This window comes from Onychomys torridus, chromosome 1 (assembly GCF_903995425.1).
Source record: "Onychomys torridus chromosome 1, mOncTor1.1, whole genome shotgun sequence".
Classification (NCBI taxonomy): Eukaryota; Metazoa; Chordata; class Mammalia; order Rodentia; family Cricetidae; genus Onychomys; species Onychomys torridus.
Genome location: NC_050443.1, coordinates 88,507,330 through 88,525,971, shown reverse-complemented (window position 1 = coordinate 88,525,971; position 18,642 = coordinate 88,507,330). Strand labels below are relative to the sequence as shown.

The 18,642-nt window shown below is 36.7% G+C and overlaps 1 protein-coding gene across 1 annotated transcript in view; it reads left to right on the top strand.

Annotated features, from left to right (window-relative positions):
• Sbf2 (SET binding factor 2) overlaps positions 1 to 18,642 on the top strand; it is a 345,635-nt gene that overhangs the window by 139,300 nt on the left and 187,693 nt on the right. Inside the window, exon 5 of the mRNA XM_036177261.1 lies at positions 8,436 to 8,573. Within this exon, the coding sequence (XP_036033154.1) occupies positions 8,436 to 8,573 (138 nt within the window). The remainder of the gene's footprint in view (positions 1 to 8,435; positions 8,574 to 18,642) is intronic.

The window sequence follows — 18,642 nt, the reverse complement described above, 5'->3', positions numbered from 1 at the left end:
TTAGAATCTTAATTTTCCCTTAAAATATACAAAGTCTTGATGTTATGATTCTTTGTTTCATTGAAGCTATTTATAAAATTTTGTTTTGAGTGACTATAGCTTTAATAAGTCTATCTTACAGAGTTTGTGTAATATATGTGAAATAACTTGATGTTAGAAATCAAAACTAACCTATTGTGCCCAGCACTCAGGAGGTAGAGGCAAGCAGATATCTGTGAGTTCAAGATCAGTGATTTACAGAGTGAGTTCCAGGACAGCCAGAATATACAGACAAACCCTGTCTCAAAAAGCAAAACTGAAAAGTACAATATTTTTATGTGGTGAAAAGTTGTAACTTTAAATAGACTTTAAATGCCATTGTACTATTTGAATCTGCATATTTAATACTATTTAATTTAATAAATAATATATTCTCATACATGTTTCTATAAATGCAAGCTGCAATATTGACTCAGAAGCCAGTAAACCTATTAATAGCAAGTTCCCCTCTTTTGTTTGTCCATTTGCTTTGGCATTTCTTTTATATTTAGTGGTATTTCTAACTGTTTGTTAACTATAGTCCAGTGTTTTCCAGAAATTTCTGGTGTAAAATGGTACTCTGCTTTCCAAAATCTTGTTAACCTGTTATAATCTCTTTTCCCATTTACTTCTACTTAATATAAAGCAGGTTTCATCTGCCATACTTAACTAGAAGTCATTAATAACATTATTTTACTCACTTTGGACTTTCATATTTGTAATTGATTGGTAGTTTTATGTTTAGTTTCAAAGCTTGAATGTTAGAAGCTAAAAATTCTAAAAATTCATTTTTCTCTCTGGTGTTGCCTCTTCAAATTTCATATTTAAAGTCTTACGTGTAGGATTCTCATGAGACTAACATCAAATTGTACAAAGCTTGAGAAAGGTTGGCTTAGCCTGTGTTTTTGAATTGTGAATGTTATTTGTTTTTCTAATTGCTTATTACTGGCTTCACATAAAACTAGTTATTTTCATGTTTTTCTGTATGCCAACTTAATCATATGAATTCCATGTTCAGTCAATTTGTTCATATAATTTTGGCAGATAATCATTATTTTATACATGATGAATACAATACAATATTATATTGTTTATTAAGTAACATAATCTACCTGTAATTTTTTAAAGTTAAGAGCAATATATGTTTACCCACTTAAAATAAGTTTCATTGTAATCAAAGAGTTTTGAGTAGTCCCTGTAAAAGATATACTTCATCAAAAGTTCCTCGCTGAAATTGAGCATGTTTTTGACACCTGTTATTTTATAATAAAAGATTTGAGTTTCTCAAACTCTAAAGTTGGCTACTCTTTGAAACTGTTATATTTTCTCTGAACTTGGAAAAATATATACAAAGAATAGAGCTTGTGTCTAACCCTCTTCTGGCATAGATTTAGTCTCTTAAATTTTTTTGTTAGTCTATTTAGCAAATCAACTTTTCTTTGGTTTGTAGTTCATACTACTATTTAATTTTTTAAAAAAGATTTTAAGCTTTATGTTTGTAAGTGTTTTGTATCTGCATATATGTATATACACCACTGTGTACAGTGCCAGGGCCAGAAGAGGGTGTCTGATACCTCTGGAACTAAAATTATGGATCTTTGTGAATCACCACGTGGATGCTAGAAACTAGACCTGGGTCTTTTGAAAGAGTAGCAAAGCTCTTAACAACTGAACCATCTCTTTAGCTCTATAATAATAGTTCTCAGAGAATTCTCAACAGAGGAAGCTCAAATGACTGAAAGACATTTAAGGAATTGCTCAACATCCCTAATTATCCGGGAAATGCAAATCAAAACGACTCTAAGATACCACCTTACACCTGTCAGAATGGCTAAGATCAAAAACACAGAAGACAGCTTATGCTGGAGAAGATGTGGAGCAAGAGGAACTCTCCTCCACTGCTGGTGGGAATGCAAGCTTGTACAGCCACTTTGGAAATCAATATGGTGCTTCCTTAGAAAATTGGGAATCCATCTCCCCCAAGACCCAGCTGTAGCACTCTTGGACATATACCCAAGGAATGCTCAATCATACCACAAGGGCAATTGCTCAGCTATGTTCATATCAGCATTGTTTGTAATAGCCAGAACCTGGAAACAACCTAGATGCCCTTCAACTGAAGACTGGATAAAGAAAATATGGTACATATACACAATGGAGTACTACTCAGTAGAGAAAAATAATGACATCTTGAGGTTTGCAGGCAAATGGATGGATCTAGAAAAAATCATCCTGAGTGAGGTAACCCAGACTCAGAAGGACAAACATGGTATGTACTCACTCATAGAAGGATACTAGATGTAAAACAAAGATGAATAGACTGCTACACAACTTCAGGGAGGCTACCTAGAAAACGGGACCCTAGGAAAGACACAGGGATTGCTCAGTGACAGAGAAATGGATGAGATCTACATGAACAACCTGGACTACAGTGGGAGTAATGAAGGGCAAGGTTTGAGGGAAAGAAAGCTTAGGGGAGCGGGAGATCCCAGCTGGATCAAGAACAGAAATGGAGAACAAAGAATAACAGACCATGATAAATGATGACCACATGAGAACAGGAAGAAGCAAAGTGCTAGAGAGGCCCCCAGAAATCCACAATGATACATCCACTGAAGACTACTGGCAATGGTTGAGAGAAAGCCTGATCTGACCTAGTCTGGAGATCAGGTGGCCAAACACCCTAATGGTCGTGCTGGAACTCTCATCCAATAACTGGTGGAAGTAGATGCAGAGATCCTCAGCCAGGCCCAAGGTGGAGTTCCAGGTGTCCAACTGTCGAGAAAGAGGAGGGACTATAAGAGTGTGAATTGTTGAGACCAAGATTGGAAAAGCACAGGGACAAATAGCCAAACAAATGGAAGCACATGAATTATGAACCAAAGGCTGTGGAGCCCCCAGCTGGAGCAGGCCCTGTGGATAAGTGGGACAATTGAATAGCTTGAACTGTTTGGGAGGCACCCAGGCAGTGGGCCCCGGACCTGTCCTTAGTGCATGAGCTGGCTGTTTGGAACCTTGGGCCTGCACAGGGATGCTTTGCTCAGCCTGGAAGGAGGGGACTGGACCTGCCTGTACTGAATCCACCAGGTTGAATTGAATCCCCAGGGGAGTCTTGGCCCTGGAGGAGATGGGAATGGAGGGGATGGGGAAGGACAGGGGAACCCATGGCTGATATGTAAAATTAAAACACAAATATAAGAAATAAAAAAAGGAAAAAATTTTTCCTTAGAAATATGCCATGAAAAAATATTCTTGAGGTTGCACAACCTTAAAAACGGAACTCAAAGGTAATTAAACTAATTGTGCTTAATTATACACACTCTACAAAATGTTATAGTTCCATAAGAGAATATTGAAAAATATCTGCAAAGATTTCTATAATGTTGTGTGTACTTCAACATTAGTTATAACAAAAAGGTAAACATCCTAAACATCAGCAATAGGGAGTGAGTTAAATTTCAGCCGAAGTATTTGTATACCTGCAATGTCATTATTGTTATTAAAAATAATTGTGTTGCTGACCTCAATGGCGCATTCCTGTAATCTCTAGATGCAGGAGGGTTGCATGTTGGATGTCACATGAGCTCTATAGCAAGGTTTTGTCTGATAAACACTGAGTCATACACAGGAACATGTACATGTTACTGAAAATGAAGAAAAGGGGCTAATAGCTGTGTGTATGACAGATAGGTCTCCTTTTATCTTGAAAGAAGGAAAGAAAAGAAGAGACATAGACAGAGAGAAAGAAAATAAATACATATGCATGTACTCTGCCAAAGATGAGTGGCTACAAATGCGGTCTATTACAATGTTTACTTCATTTTATTTTTTCCTGATATGAGTTTATACGATCACAAAATAATATCTCTGAAGGATTTACAGTAAGCCATCAGTGAAAGGATGCAGTTCCTACAGACTATAGAGTTGACGTCTAGCTCCAGTGCTATCCCAAGCTGGCCATATGACCTCAGCATCCCTAGCTTTAGTTTCAGTGGAAACTAAGGTTTCTGAGTTATGGTTAGTCAGAGTTTTTACAGATATGAAGTCTCTGTTTTTCTGTTTTTGTTTGTTTTTTGAGCTGAGGATCGAACCCAGGGCCTTGCGCTTGCTAGACAAGCACTCTACCACTGAGCTAAATCCCCAACCCTAAAGTCTCTGTTTTTCAACTCCGTATTTTAATAGCTCTTTAATACATTATTAGGCACCATTAAATTATCAAAAAAGATTAGCTTTAATTTATATACTTGCATGTTTGTAGCTCCAATATGACTACCCCTGCTCCCTCTGGAGCTCCCTACAAAATGTCCTACTCCCATCTTCATAGCCTTTTTAATGCGTAGTGGTTTTACAACTATGGGTCTTCTATATTTATACTTTAGTTTGTGGATAGCTGGACTGTTTTATTGGACATGATCTACTTCTAATGTTTGGGTAATGAAACAAAGTTAGTGTTTGTAATGTATCGCCATGCAGAATCCCAGGGTACTGAGCACTGAGCATTCCTGACTTTGCACCCTTGAGTACCAGTTCCCAAGCTATGCTAAGGTCTCAAAGAAACTTTAGATTAATAAGGAATAATCCCCTGCTTCGGTATTCCCAGATACACTGTAACATTTTCATGGATCTGATTTGTGTGAAATGATGAGGTCAAGCCAGAAAGACGATGTTAAGAGACATATTTTGTTGCATCTACCCATGTATGTGTGAGACAAAATTCAGTATTTTTTTTGGTTAGTTTATACAGTATGTTCATTGATAATGTAGTTCCAGATACATATGCTTTCTCAGTTATTTGAAGGTGGCCAAAATATAAGTCTCAATGTTGTCAGCCAGTTAAGCATTTTAAGTTTGCACCTGTGATAGCAAGTACCTCTCCTGTTTGCCAGTAAAGACACTAGGGAACATAAAACCCTGGATTTTTTCTGTTTGTTTAATGCTTATCATTCTGCTCATTGTCTTTTAGTGACTACCCTGTTCCCAGCTGTCTAAATATTCTCTCACATTCCTGTCAGAAATGTGGCTGGAGCCTAGGTTTAGGAATTGTAGTGTCCACTCTCTCCTTGTTTATTGGTTCATCAGCACACTTTGTGGAGAATGAAAATGACTAAGCCAGCTAGCATCATTGCTTTTCAAATCCAGATCCTAAGGGAATAAATAACCTCTCATTAGATGTTAGGGTCACCTTCCCATCTCCAAGTCCTGGTACCGCTTCTCTGTGATACAGTAAACATGCATTTCTAGTTATAGCTTAAAGCTGTTTGTTTTCATGCTTTGAAACATCATTTTTATGCACTTAGTTTTATAAATTTTATTAACTGTATATTTATGTACTTATGTATTTCGTGTGAGAATATAGATTCAAATTTTCCTGTAAAGTTTGAGTCTGATGTTATTTTCCAGTGCATACTTTAAAATAATTCCTGTGTGTAGTCATAATTTTATATTTGAAATAAGGAATCTCACATGTAACCAGTATATAGGTAACTATTGGCAAGCTTTGATTGAAAAGCTTAGTAAAACTATCTGAAGTGCCATTGTTTTCTTTGCTCTGGCTGCATTAAATAGAGTTATGAAGAAATACTTACCTAGTTGTAAATAATCCTTGGAATTTCCCCCAATTTTAAGGTTAGTACCTTTTAATCCCCAAATTCCTGTTGTGGTGTAAAGTAGGGAAATAGGGCTATTTGAGTAACTAAGGAAGTCTTACAGTCTTCTCCCTTTGGATATTTCGTGTTTTATTTTATTTTTTTATTTTTTTGAGACAGGGTTTCTTAGAGTAGTTTTGGCTGTCCTGGAACTCACTCGGTAGACCAGGCTCGCCTCAGACTCAAAGAGATCCACTTGCTGCCTCCCAGCCTCCCATCTGCTAGGATGAAAGGCGTGCACCACCACCGCCAGCTTTCTTGTTATCTATCTATCTATCTATCTATCTATCTATCTAGATATTTATATTAGTGTTTTGCCTGCATGTATGTCTGTGTGAGGGGTATCAGATCTTGGAATTACAGACTGTTGTTAGCTTCCATGTGGGTGCTGGGAATTGAACCCGGGTCCTCTGGAAGAATAGTCAGTACTCTTAACCACTGAGCCATCTCTCCAGCCTCTTGTAGACTTTTAAAAGGGTTGCATTTAATGTTTTAGTTTAATGATGGCATACTCTTCTTTACTACAGGTCAGTAAAGTATGATTTTTATAGATGTGGATAAAGCTACTCACCAGTGATGCTATATATGACTGTTATCCAGATGCTATATATGACTGTTATCCAAATATCTTAGTATGCCGTCTCTGGAAGACCATTCAGTTTAGTTCAAATACACCATGAACCTTGTCATTCTGTTAAATTCTTATATTCTCTGTATGTATAAAAAATTGAGAAACTGGATATAGTTGCTTTTTCTAGTTTCAGGTAATGAAAAATATCCAGGTGTCTATCTAATAGGTCTGTTTGCTCTAAAAAGGTTTTTATTTATTATTTTTATTTATTTGTGAACTCTTCTGTGACAGTTAACTTCAGTTTTATAAGTGAAACAAACTTAATAAAATTAGAACTAAAATACAGCTTTTTCTTTTTTGAAACCTTCGTTTCATTTACAATTCAGTGAAAATAACTGTAATTCTCCTGGGTATGCAGTTTTTCCAAACCTAACAATCCCCTAATGAACATGAACTATATCCCATGAGACTATATGTATCTGCTACTAATTCATAGAACGGATTTGCTTTATGTCAGAGGAGTAGTTTGTCAAATAAGGGGTAATAGACCTGGTGATGGTGAGCATGCAACTTTATTATTTTCAACCAATACCAGGCACCTCAGGTCTGATTCTGAGTCAGTTTAGAATATGAGACGGTTAGGAAGAAGCGTTTCAGAGGGAGAGAGGTAACGGGCGTGTATGTGAAAGTGACTAAAATTCAGCATATCTATGAAACATCAAAACATTTTTAAAAACCTAATAAAAATAATGTATGAAATTCTGACAAAAAATTTCATTGAAAGAAAGTAACAGGATTTTGAAAGACATTTCTGAGCTTGTTATAATCTGAATAAACTTCTTGGTTGTACCACAGCTATTCCTTTCTCCTTCCCTGGAGTGTAAGCCAAGGTAGTTACATGCTAACACTCACTTGCCGTAAAACTGCGATTCTCAGGATTTCTTGGCTCAGTGTTCTATGTGCTAATTGATTTTTAAGAACTACAAAAGAGTACAAAAAATAAATTCATATGATTTACTCACATTAAAAGTTACAATGCTTTTTAATGAATCCATTTTATTTTTAATGTGTGTGATATATGCACATACGATGTATTGCAGACTTGTATATGTGAACATGTATGTGGTGGTGGGTGCAGAGACTAGAAGTGAGTGTGGGATACCTTCCTTCATCATTCTCTGTAAATATTCCTTTGAGGCAAAGTCTTTCCCTGAATCTGGAGCCTGTGTTTTTGCTAGCAGCCTCAGCATCCCTTCTCACTTCTTTTAGCAGCACTGGTGTTAAAAGGTACATGGGAGGCCATACTTGGATTGTTACAAGTATGCTGGGATCTGAACTTTGGTGGTTTGGTAAACAGCAAGCACACAACCACTGAGCCATCTCTGCAAACCCTCATGGACTTTAAAAATTATGTTTTGGTTAATACACAAAGAAGTGATGTTTCATACATACCCAGCATTTATTTCACTTTATCTTTATTCACCCCTTACTCTCTGTCATTTCTCTTTCCTTTGCATTCATCTTGCTGGTCACCTTCCTCTTCCCAAGCAGTATCCCTTTCTGCACTTCCTCTCCAGCTTGTACCATGATTTATTCTAATATTTGGAGGAAGAGTCTTTTTACCTTGGTGCTATGTTCCTACATATGCCAAAAGTGGGTTGACATCTCAAAATGATACCTATGGAAAAATTTGGTGAATATTTTCATAGCTATGAATCTGTACATGGAATTTTTAAAAAAATATTAGCTGTTGTAGCATACCATATCAAATAGATAAATTTGTGTGTGATACTTGTATGTATATGCACATGCATGTGCAGGTGTGTGTACCCATACCTATGGAAGCCAGAGGTCAACAACATGTACTTTACTAATTTCTGTCTTGTTCTTTGAATCAGGAGCTCACCAGTTGGTTAGACTAGCTAGTCAGTGAACTCCTATGATCCCCCTTCTGTCTGCTTCCTAGTGCTGAGATGTCAGGCACACATGACCACCCTTGGTTTTTTCAATATGAATGCTAGGGTTTGAGCTGGTCTTCATGTGTATGAAGCAAACACTGTTTACCCTGTGAGCTATTTCTGTAGCCCCTCAATCATATAGTTTTAATGACAGTGTTATTTTTAATATTTTTATATATTAAAAATGATAAATTTTTATTTTTATTTTAAAATGTGACTTTCCCCTCCTTCCCATCCTTTTAGTTTTGTCAGCCTGGTGGATGGCATCTGTCCAGAGAGCGGAAACAGCCAACATTCTTTGTGGTGGTCCTAACGGATATTGACTCAGATCGACATTACTGCTCATGCCTAACCTTCTACGAGGCAGAGATCAATCTCCAGGTAAAGAAACTTTCCTAAGGATGGTAACAAGTAGCATTGCAGAATCTTTTAAGTTCATACTCATTTTTGTGAAAATTGAAAATCTCATGCTGTCCTCTACAAAGCTTAAGGATTGTGTATGTTCAATGTTGGAGGAAGAGCAATGAACTCAAAGTGGGCAGAATAATTGCCATCACTTAAAATAGTGATCATATTTGAATTAGAGCATCTATGAATTGTAGCATGAAACTTAAAAGGTCTTATTAATAAAAACAAACCTGGAGCCAGGTATTGGGTGAACGCTGGAAGATCAGAAAAACAGAACAAGCCATAGCCGCCTCACCTCACTAATTCCTTAGCTGATCCTATTTCCTCAGACTGGAAGCCTCTGTGTCTTCATCCAAATGAATCTCTGCTGAACTGCTGCTAGAAGCCTAAAGGCTTAATCAACTCTAGTTCCTGGTTTTCACACCTTATATACCTTTCTGCTTCCTATCATTACTTCCTGGGATTAAAGGCTCTTGTTACCACACCTGGCTGTTTCCAGTGTGGCTTTGAACTCACAGAGATCCATAGGGGTCTCTGCCTCTGGAATGCTAGGATTAAAGGTGTGAATGCCACCATTTTCTGGCCTCTATGTCTGTCTAGTGGCTATTCTGTTCTCTGACCCCAGATAAGTTTATTAGGGTGCACAATATTTTGGGGAACACAGTATCATCACAATGAATTGGTTACTAAGATTAGTTTCCTTTGGTGGATCTTTCACAGAACACAACAGTTTATCACAGTGTTTCACATCATTGTTACTCTCTGGAACACATATGCAAGCACGGGAGAAATTTACAGTCCCTCCTCTTTTGGAGTAGTGATTATTAAGTTTCTAGTTTCAGGCAACTAGATTATTTTCTCTAATTTAAGCAGAAATATCTTTGACAAAATGTTGGGCAATTTATGGAAGTTCCAGGATGAGGAATGAGCAGGGGCCATATTCTGAGTGCAATAAGTAGTCCATAGAAGTGACATTTCTGCCCTGTTTTAATGTCAGGATACCCTCTACCCTAGTTGCTTTAGAATGTTTCATCTCCCCTGAGTGCTTCCTGTCACACACCAGTAACTTCTACTTCGATGTTTCAGGTGGGTTTCTTCTTTGGTAGAAGTTAGAGTCTTAGAGGACCCACTCCTGTGAAAGGGAGTCATCAAAATATAGGGTTACTTAGTGGTGCTGTGGTAGTAGTAACTTGTTGGTTCCTCTTGGTTCTTATTTGATAGTAGAGAAACTGCACAGAGCTTGGTTTTTGTTGGTGAATCAATCCATGTTAGTTACTATACCTCTAGTAGAAAAGTTATCACCAGTGAGAGAAAAGAAGCTTTCGTAAATGGCCTCACAAATCAGTATTTGCAGTCTTAATATATTTCTTAAAGTTAGAAATCTAAATTTTCTGGAGGCCCACAAAGGTTTCCTAGTGATATCTGAGCTTGCTTTACCTAGCAGAGCTGCATTAGAGGATTGCTTGACCATGTGCATGGTTTCTAGGTGATTGGAAGGGTCTACACTTGGCTGAGCTAGGGAGAGGTCTTTTGCTCTACCCTTTGGTATTCCTATAAACAGCCCTTTAGAAGAGACAGGATGGGCCAGTGGATAAGGATCCAGGCCCTCCTGAGGCTGTCCTGTGTTTCTGTCTCTCTCCCTCTGTCCTTCTATCTAAATCTCTTATCCCTCACTCCTCAAGAGTACCCTGGGGTAAAATGTGGGAGCCCGTCTCCCAGCTGGCCTCCCACAGTAAAAGATCTGGTTTTTCATTACAAAGGAGACAAGTTACCTATCATGAAGCAAACTTACACTATTATTCTTTTATAGTGGAAGGTCAAATTTCATGTAGAACAAATACTTACTGTCTGCATTCCCAACAACAAATATAAGTTACCTGCATTTCAGCATATTTTTTCTTTGTCAGATCTTTGTGGGAAGCCATACTAATATTTCAAGACTTTAGATAGTGAGATTAAACTAAGAAATATTTGCTGCAGAATATTTAATGACTTGGTCAGAATATCGGTTTTGTTTAACCATGGAAGTAACATTTTTGATGAGGTGACATAATTTATAAGTCTGTGTCTTTGGTTCCTTTTATCCCAGAGTGTCCTTTATAGTGATGGAAATTGCCTGTAAAAGGCTGATCACATTCTTGTTTTGCTCATTTCAGTCAAAAACCTGCTAGAGTGTCCTGTAATCCATGTGCCACTCTGTTTAACTTAGTTGATCTTTCATTTTAATAATGGTATTTAGACCTTAAGCTAATTCAGAGAATGGAATGTTCTTTATGTCCACATTCTTTTTTTTTTAAATGTTTAAAAATGCCTTTATTGGCTCTTTTTAAAAACTTTATTTTATGTGCATTGGTGTGAAACTGTCAGATTCCCTGGAACTGGAATTATTGACAGTTGTGAGCCTCCATGTGGTTACTGGGAATTGAACCTGGGTCCTCTGGAAGAGCAGCCAGTGCTCTAAACCACTGAGCCATCTCTCCAGCCCCCTATGCCCATATTCTTAATAACTCCTTTGATTTGTCTAATGGAAACTAAATGATAATTTAACTTCTCTCTCCTCTCTTCCTCTCATGCATTCAGCCCTCAGTTATGCTGACAGAAAGTCAGTATATTAAAACATCATTGGAGGTATTTTAGATCTAGAAATCTGTCTCACTTTCTATTTGGACATTGTTTCACACATAAAGAGAAATTGCTGACATTACACGTAAACATTCAGATATCCTTTACCTATATTTATCTAGTGTTAAATTTTTGTCTCATTGATATATATACATATATGTATATGTATATATACCCTGATATTATTCTCACTTTCCCTCTCTGTCCTCTCTTCCTGCTTTTTCTTCACACACACACACACACACACACACACACACACACACACACACACACAGAAGGAGGGAGGGAGAGAGAGTGAGTGAACGAGTGAATGAATGCGAGAGAGGTACTCATTTCTCCCCCTGAATCCTTTCAGAGAAAATCCTATATTTATATACCTTTGTTCTAAATTCTTTGGTTCCCTAGGCTGGACATGAACCACTGGGCTAACGTGACTCTCCTGCCCCACCTTCAATTGGATATCACCATAATCACTGTAATCATAGTCTTTATTTTCCATTTCACTGTTTTCTTCTAGGGCAGGCCCAGTACATAACTGGGCATAAGATATTTTAAGTTTATTTCTCTTTTCCCTCTTCATTTTGAATATTTGCCCAGTATTTATTTTATAATGTTGAAATTTTTAAATAATAATCTTTCCATATCCATTTTTAATAGAATGGTTTTTATTTTGTGATTCATGGTATCTCTCATTAAGTTCAGATTGGGCATCAACAGAATACTGCAATACTTAAGTAAAACAGGATTGGTGGGTATATGCCTATAATCCCACCTAGCATTAGGAAGTCTGAAGCAGAAGGATTGAGAATTTGGAGATACCCTGAGCTACATGGTGAGACTGTCTTAAAAATAAAAAGAAGGAAGAAGAAGGAAGAGAAAGAAGGCCAGCCAACCAAAGTCAAAGAAGGAAAAGAAAAAGAATACTCCTAAGTATGTTCCTTCCAGTAGTGTCCAAGGGTACACATTTGGATGTATATGACATCTATTTGTCCCTTACTGCTGATATTCATTTGTTAGATTGTTATATTTCTGCAATCTATAGTTGCAGAGTTGTTTTTTTTTCACTTGTAAGTAATACATATTCCATAGGGAGGTGTTTTAAGTCAATATATGTGCCCTACTGCTTGTCAATCATACTCCCCTTGATTTAGTATTTACTATTGAGTCTTGACTTGCTGATTCTCTTAGGATGCTTGCAACATGATTATCTACCAGTTCCATGATCCCTATCTTATTAGTCAGTAGCTGACTGTTTGTTTGTTTGAAACAGGGTTTCACTGTGTAACTTTGGCTGTCTTAGAACTCACTATGTAGACCAGATTGGACTTGAACTCACAGAGATCCACTTGACTTGGCCTCCCAAGTGTTGGGATTAAAGGTGTGTGCCACCATGCCCAGCTAGTAATTGATTTTTAAAAATTAATTAATTTTTTTCATACAGAATATTTTGGTCATGTTCTTTCCTTTTCTCCAACTACTCCCAGATTCTTCTTACCCACCCAACTTCATATTCTTTCTCTTTCTCCCTTGCCCCTGCTTTCCCATAAAACAACCTCCACCCCGAAATGAAAATCAAATCAAATCTAAACAAAACAAAAAAACCAGTCAGTCAGACAGACAGACACACACACACACACACACACACACACACACACACACACACACAACAAAACAAAAAAACCAAAAAACAAAACTATTTTTTTTTTAAAAAAGCACACAAAAAAGGGTCCCTTTTATGTTTGCCATCTGCTCCTGGGCATGGGACCTGCCTTCAGGTGTGATGGATACACCCAGTGACACTCCATTGGAAAAACTGATTTTTCCTTTTTCAGTAGTTATCAGTTGCAAATACCTTTTTGGTTAGAGGTGGGATTTTATGTCTGCTTTCTCCTTCTCAGTGCTCAGATTTTATCTGGTTTGAACCTGTATAAATCTTGTGCATATTGTCACAGTCTCTGCAAATTCATATGTAAGTGTATCAGCCCTGTTGTATCTGGAAGACAGTGCTTCCTTGGAGTCTTCCACCATCTGTGGTTCTCAAGATCTTTTTGATGCCCCTTTCACATAGATCCCTGATTCTTGAGGGGAGAGGGTTGATAAAGACATCCCATTTAGGGCTTAGAGCTTCAAAATCTCTCAGTCCTGTACATTGTCCAGTTGTGGGTCTCTGAATAAATATCACTGGCTTTAAGAAGAAACTCCTCTGATGAGAGTTGAATGATGTTCTGTTCTACAGGAATAGCATATATCATTAGGCATCATTTTATTGCTATCCTCTTTTGAGTAGAATAATGGATGTCGGTTTTCCCCTAGAGCCCATGACTTATCTAATCTCAGACTCTTGACCACTTTAGCAGTGTCAGGTATAGGTTTTGTCTCACAGAGTGACCCTTAGTTCAATTTAAAAAAATGGTTGGTAACTCCCCATAATTTTTGTGCCACTATTATACCAGTATATTTTGCAGGCAGGTCACTGTTGTAGCTGGATATATTGATGATTACTTTTCTTTTCTGACAGCACGCAAAGTACCTTCCAATAACATAAATTCCGGTCAATAGGGCTGAAATCTAGTTGGTCACCAACCTGATTTCACTATGTTCAATGACATAAAATTGTGTCATGAAGATCAACCAGTAGCCTTGGAAATAACCTGTGATGTTTGTGGGACCCCTTTGGCCCATGACTTAACAAGTTATTACCCATTCCTAGCATTGGAGATGTTATTTGGTAACATAAGATGTTTAGTTGGCACATTGTTTCCTCAATTTAAATTCCTTTCATATATGTTTATATTTTAGGGAGCTTCTACAGTGGTATGTTTCCATATGGCTTTTCAAAAGGCCTTTAATGTTTGTTGTTTTTCTCCCTATTCCCTCCTGTACCCTGTCATCCCATCCCCCATTCCCATTTAATCCTCCTCTTTACCTTTCCCCTTAACTCTTTATAACACTATACTCCCCTTAATTGGAAGATTCCCTCTTCCTTTCTGGTTCCTTACTAGTTACCTAGAAGATGGGAAAAATCTCCCATGCTCCTATCAAAATTGTGAAAACAACTATCCTACCAAAAATAATCTATAGGTTCAATGCAATACCCCTCAAAATTCCAACACAATTCTTCACAGAAATTGAAAAATCCGTCTTCAACTTTATATGAAAATACAAAAAACCCAAAATCTATAAAATGAGCCTGAAGAATAAAAGAACTGCTGGAGGTATCACCATCTCACAAAGCCACATGAACAAAAACAGCTTGGTATTGGCATAAAAACAGGCATGTTGAACAGTGGAATCAAATTGAAGACCCAGACACAATTCTACACACCTACAGACACTTGGGTTTATTTTACAAAGAAGCCAAAAATATACACTGGGGAAAAAATTGCATCTTCAACAAATGTTCTAGTCATACTTGATGGCTGCATATAGAAGAATGGAAATAGATTGATGTCTATCACTCTGCACAAAACTCAGCTACAAATGGATCAAGTACCTCAACATAAGGCCAGATACACTGAATCTGAGAGAAGAGAACATATGGAATAGCCTTGAACTTTCTTATTGACATAGGAAAGGAATTTCTGAATAGAACACCATTAGCACAGGCACTAAGAACAACAACTAATAAATGGGACCTCATGAAGCTGAAAAGTTTCTATACAGCAGAAGACACCATCATCATCATTCAAGCAAATTGGCAGCCTACAGAATGAGAAAAAAAATTTTCCTACTATACATCTGATAGAAGATTAGTATCCAGAATAGAGAATTAAAAAAAAATAAGTAGCTTAATTAGAAAAAGGGGGAATAGAACTAAACAGAGAGTTCTCAAAAACTGGAACACAAGTGGCTGAGAAGCACTTAAAGGAATATTAAGGATGGTTAACATCCTTAGCCATCAGGAAAATGCAAAATTTATTATTTATTTATTTATTTACTTCAATTAATCAATCAATTAATTAATTAATTAATTAATTTTGGTTTTCCGAGACAGGGTTTCTCTGTGTAGCTTTGTGCCTTTCCTGGAACTCACTTGGTAGACCAGGCTGGCCTCGAACTCACAGAGATCTGCCTGGCTCTGCCTCCCGAGTGCTGGGATTAAAGGCGTGCGCCACCACTGCCCAGTGAAAATGCAAATTAAAACTACCTTGATATTTCGTTTTACCCTAATCAGGATGCCCAAAATAATAAAACAAATGGTGGTGAGTACATGAAGAAAGGGAACACTTATTCATTGCTGATGGGAGTGCAAAGTATTCCAGTCACTATCAAAGTCAAGATGGAGGATCCACAAAAAGCTGATAATTTAGCTACTACAAAATACAGCTATGCTACTCCTGGGTATATAACCAAAAGGCTCTATCTACATCTTACTTGTACATCCAAGTTCATTGCTATTCATAACATCCAGAAATTAGAAACAGCCTAGATGTCCACTAACTGATGAAAGGATAATGAAAAGGTGATACATTTACACAATGGAATATTATTTAGCTGTTATGAAAAAATGAAATTTGTAGGTAAATGGATGGAACTAAAGACAGTCATTCTGAGTGAAGTAACTCAGACTCAAAAAGATCATTGACCTTTTTTTATTTTCCCTTTATTTTTAGAAAGTGTCTCATTGTGTTGTCCTGGCTGGCTTGGAACTTGCTATGTAGATCTGGATGGCCTCATGTTTAAAGAGATACCTGCTTTGGTTCCCCTAGTCTGTTATTAAAGGTGTGTGCCACTATGCCCAGCCAATAGTTGACATTTTCCTATAAGCAAAGTTGTCTTCTCCTTTGGCTAAGCCATGGTCTCATGAATTTAAGCTTTTCCCACTTCTGTTCAGAAGCATATAATTCATGAATGGCTTTCATGATTTTCATGCTCATGTTCTCCCATATCTGGCCAGTGGCCACTTTGTAAGTTATGTCTCACTGGGTTTGTGGTTTGCTTTTTATGTAAACACTTTAAAACTGTCATAACTAGCTCTAATCCACCTCTTCGCCTTTTTTAGCACCAGCCCTGAAATGAGACCTTTTGTTAGGGAGCCCTTGTCTCCTCTATGGAGGATAACACTGGAAGCCATGATCTGGGTTCTTGTGTGATTTGAATCAGTGTATTAATGGCTTCCCTTTTATTTAGCTCAGGTGTTTCTGCATTTGCCATTTTAAAAGGATCAAAAAAGTGTTATTTTCTTTACAGCTGACTTAAAAAAATTAAAGCCTGTTTTCCTTCAACTTTTTTCAATACTGAAAATATAAACTCATTATCAGGATTCTTTGTGTAATGTGCTATGTGCTATCTGAAGTTGTAAGCCTCCTTTCTGTGTTGGAAACAAATTATTTTCATTTGAGTTTGTTCTAATTGAGAGTATAAACCATGAGGTAGAATTTGGAATAGAGAAATAAAAGATGTTCCTTTCTAGGTCATTAGTAACATTATTCTCACTTTTGGCACTGTTTTTAACAAATGTGTTTTTCTTTTATTTTTGGATCATATTATCAGTTCAAAATAGATCTTAACTCATTTGGCGTGAATTACTTCATATGAAATGTACTGTGACACATTGCTTGGAATATTAAAGAGAAAGAACTTCAGGACTTACACAATCCAAAGTAAAATTGTGCAATTTAAAAAATATTGGCTCTTTTATCTTTTCCAAAATACAGTAACATGCTCAGTAGTCATAAGCAAAACTTTGGCATTAAACTTTTGATAACGTGTTTCCAAAATTATCCAGCTAGATATTATGAACCTTGACTTTTGTTTTAACTAATGAAAAAATATGACAGATCTGATATTTATTGCTTAGATGAAATATATATATAATTTTCTTTAGGTTTGTGTCTAAGTTTTTCAATGTGCTTTGTATTTCTGAATCAATTCTCAGTAAAGACATTTGGTGTATCATCAAATTAATTGCCATTAAAGAAATGGAGTAGGGATTAATGAGTATGATTTGGGGAGATATGATGAAGAATGAAAACAAAAAAGACACAGAAGCCATATCGTACTCTTTTGTGTTGTTTTTATCTCAGTGGGAATAAAATTGGGCTCTGGAAGCTAACAAAAATTTCAGATGCAAAAGTATCCCAAAGTACTGTCTAAGTACTATTGTATGAAATAGATAATGACTGAAGACTATACAACAGAAGTGTTACTGAGCTTATAAAAAATCTAAGTAGACATTTGAAAATCAAGACCTAAGAAGAAGAGCAATCTGGGCAAAAATTTGGAGATAAGAAACAAAGATAAAGGTTTTATGGTCAATTAAGGCTTGGCGTATCCTAGATATTGTGCCAAAAGTTTGCTATTACTTTATCTCATTCCAAATTAATCTCATTTTTGTCTCTCTGTTACATTCTATGATACTAGAAATTTAACCCAGGACAGAAAAAGGACTTGACTCTATCTATCTGACTTAAAGAGTGAGACACTAAAACATACACTATAGCACTATAGAGGTTACACTCATGTGTGATTGATTCAAGAATAGGAGAAATGATGGGCATAGAAGTTATAGTTGAGAAGCACAATGAAGCATGTAACATATCAGTATCTTACAATGGAAGCATGAAGTTGGTGGGAGTCTATACATATCCTTGGGTTCTGTTGTTGTTTTGTGGGTGAATGTTTGTTTGTTGTGTAATAGGGTCCTATTATGCTGGCCTTGTGTTTCAGCCTTCTGAGCCTTGGGATAAAGGCCAGTGCTGTCGTACCTGATGATCCTGTACATTTGAACAAATAATACTAAGCACTTGGGAGGCTAATTTGAAGAAATAAGAAATTCATTCATAATATCATAAAACAACTCTAAATGATTAAGGAATCACCTGGAGAACCAAATAAATAATAAGTTTCTCTAAACAAAAAAATGTGGGACAGAGGAAAAAATTCCATTATCAAAGTAAATTGTGTCCATTCTAGAATATTTGAAACATACAGGGGAAGAAAGTGAGATGGAAAAACTAATGGCATTTTTTGGAAGAAAGAATTTTTTATTAAAATATTTATACACCTATCTGTCATATAATTCTATATAAGTAAATTCTTGATGTTTATTTCTTATTGTGTAGATATTATGAAAAGCACTGAAATTAATGTCTTTTGTGGGGCGGGGAATAATTGGCTCCTTCAAGAAGGAACAATACTGTTCTACCTTTCTCAGCAAGAAATGAAGAGTCTCCAGGTATGGAAACTGGTTTGCTGATTGTATGGCAGACATCATTCAGTCTCACCCCAGAGACTATTTCTTAGACCATAACCACCACCACCACCAACAAAAGTCTAGGAAAAGCTACCTTCAGTGACATGATAGAGACATAGAAAATTTGGAATATTTACATATTCTGAGTTTGTTTGTGTTTGTTGGATAATTTGTAATACATGCAAGTATCTGTATGAGGGTCTCTTATAGTGGTGAATATTATGT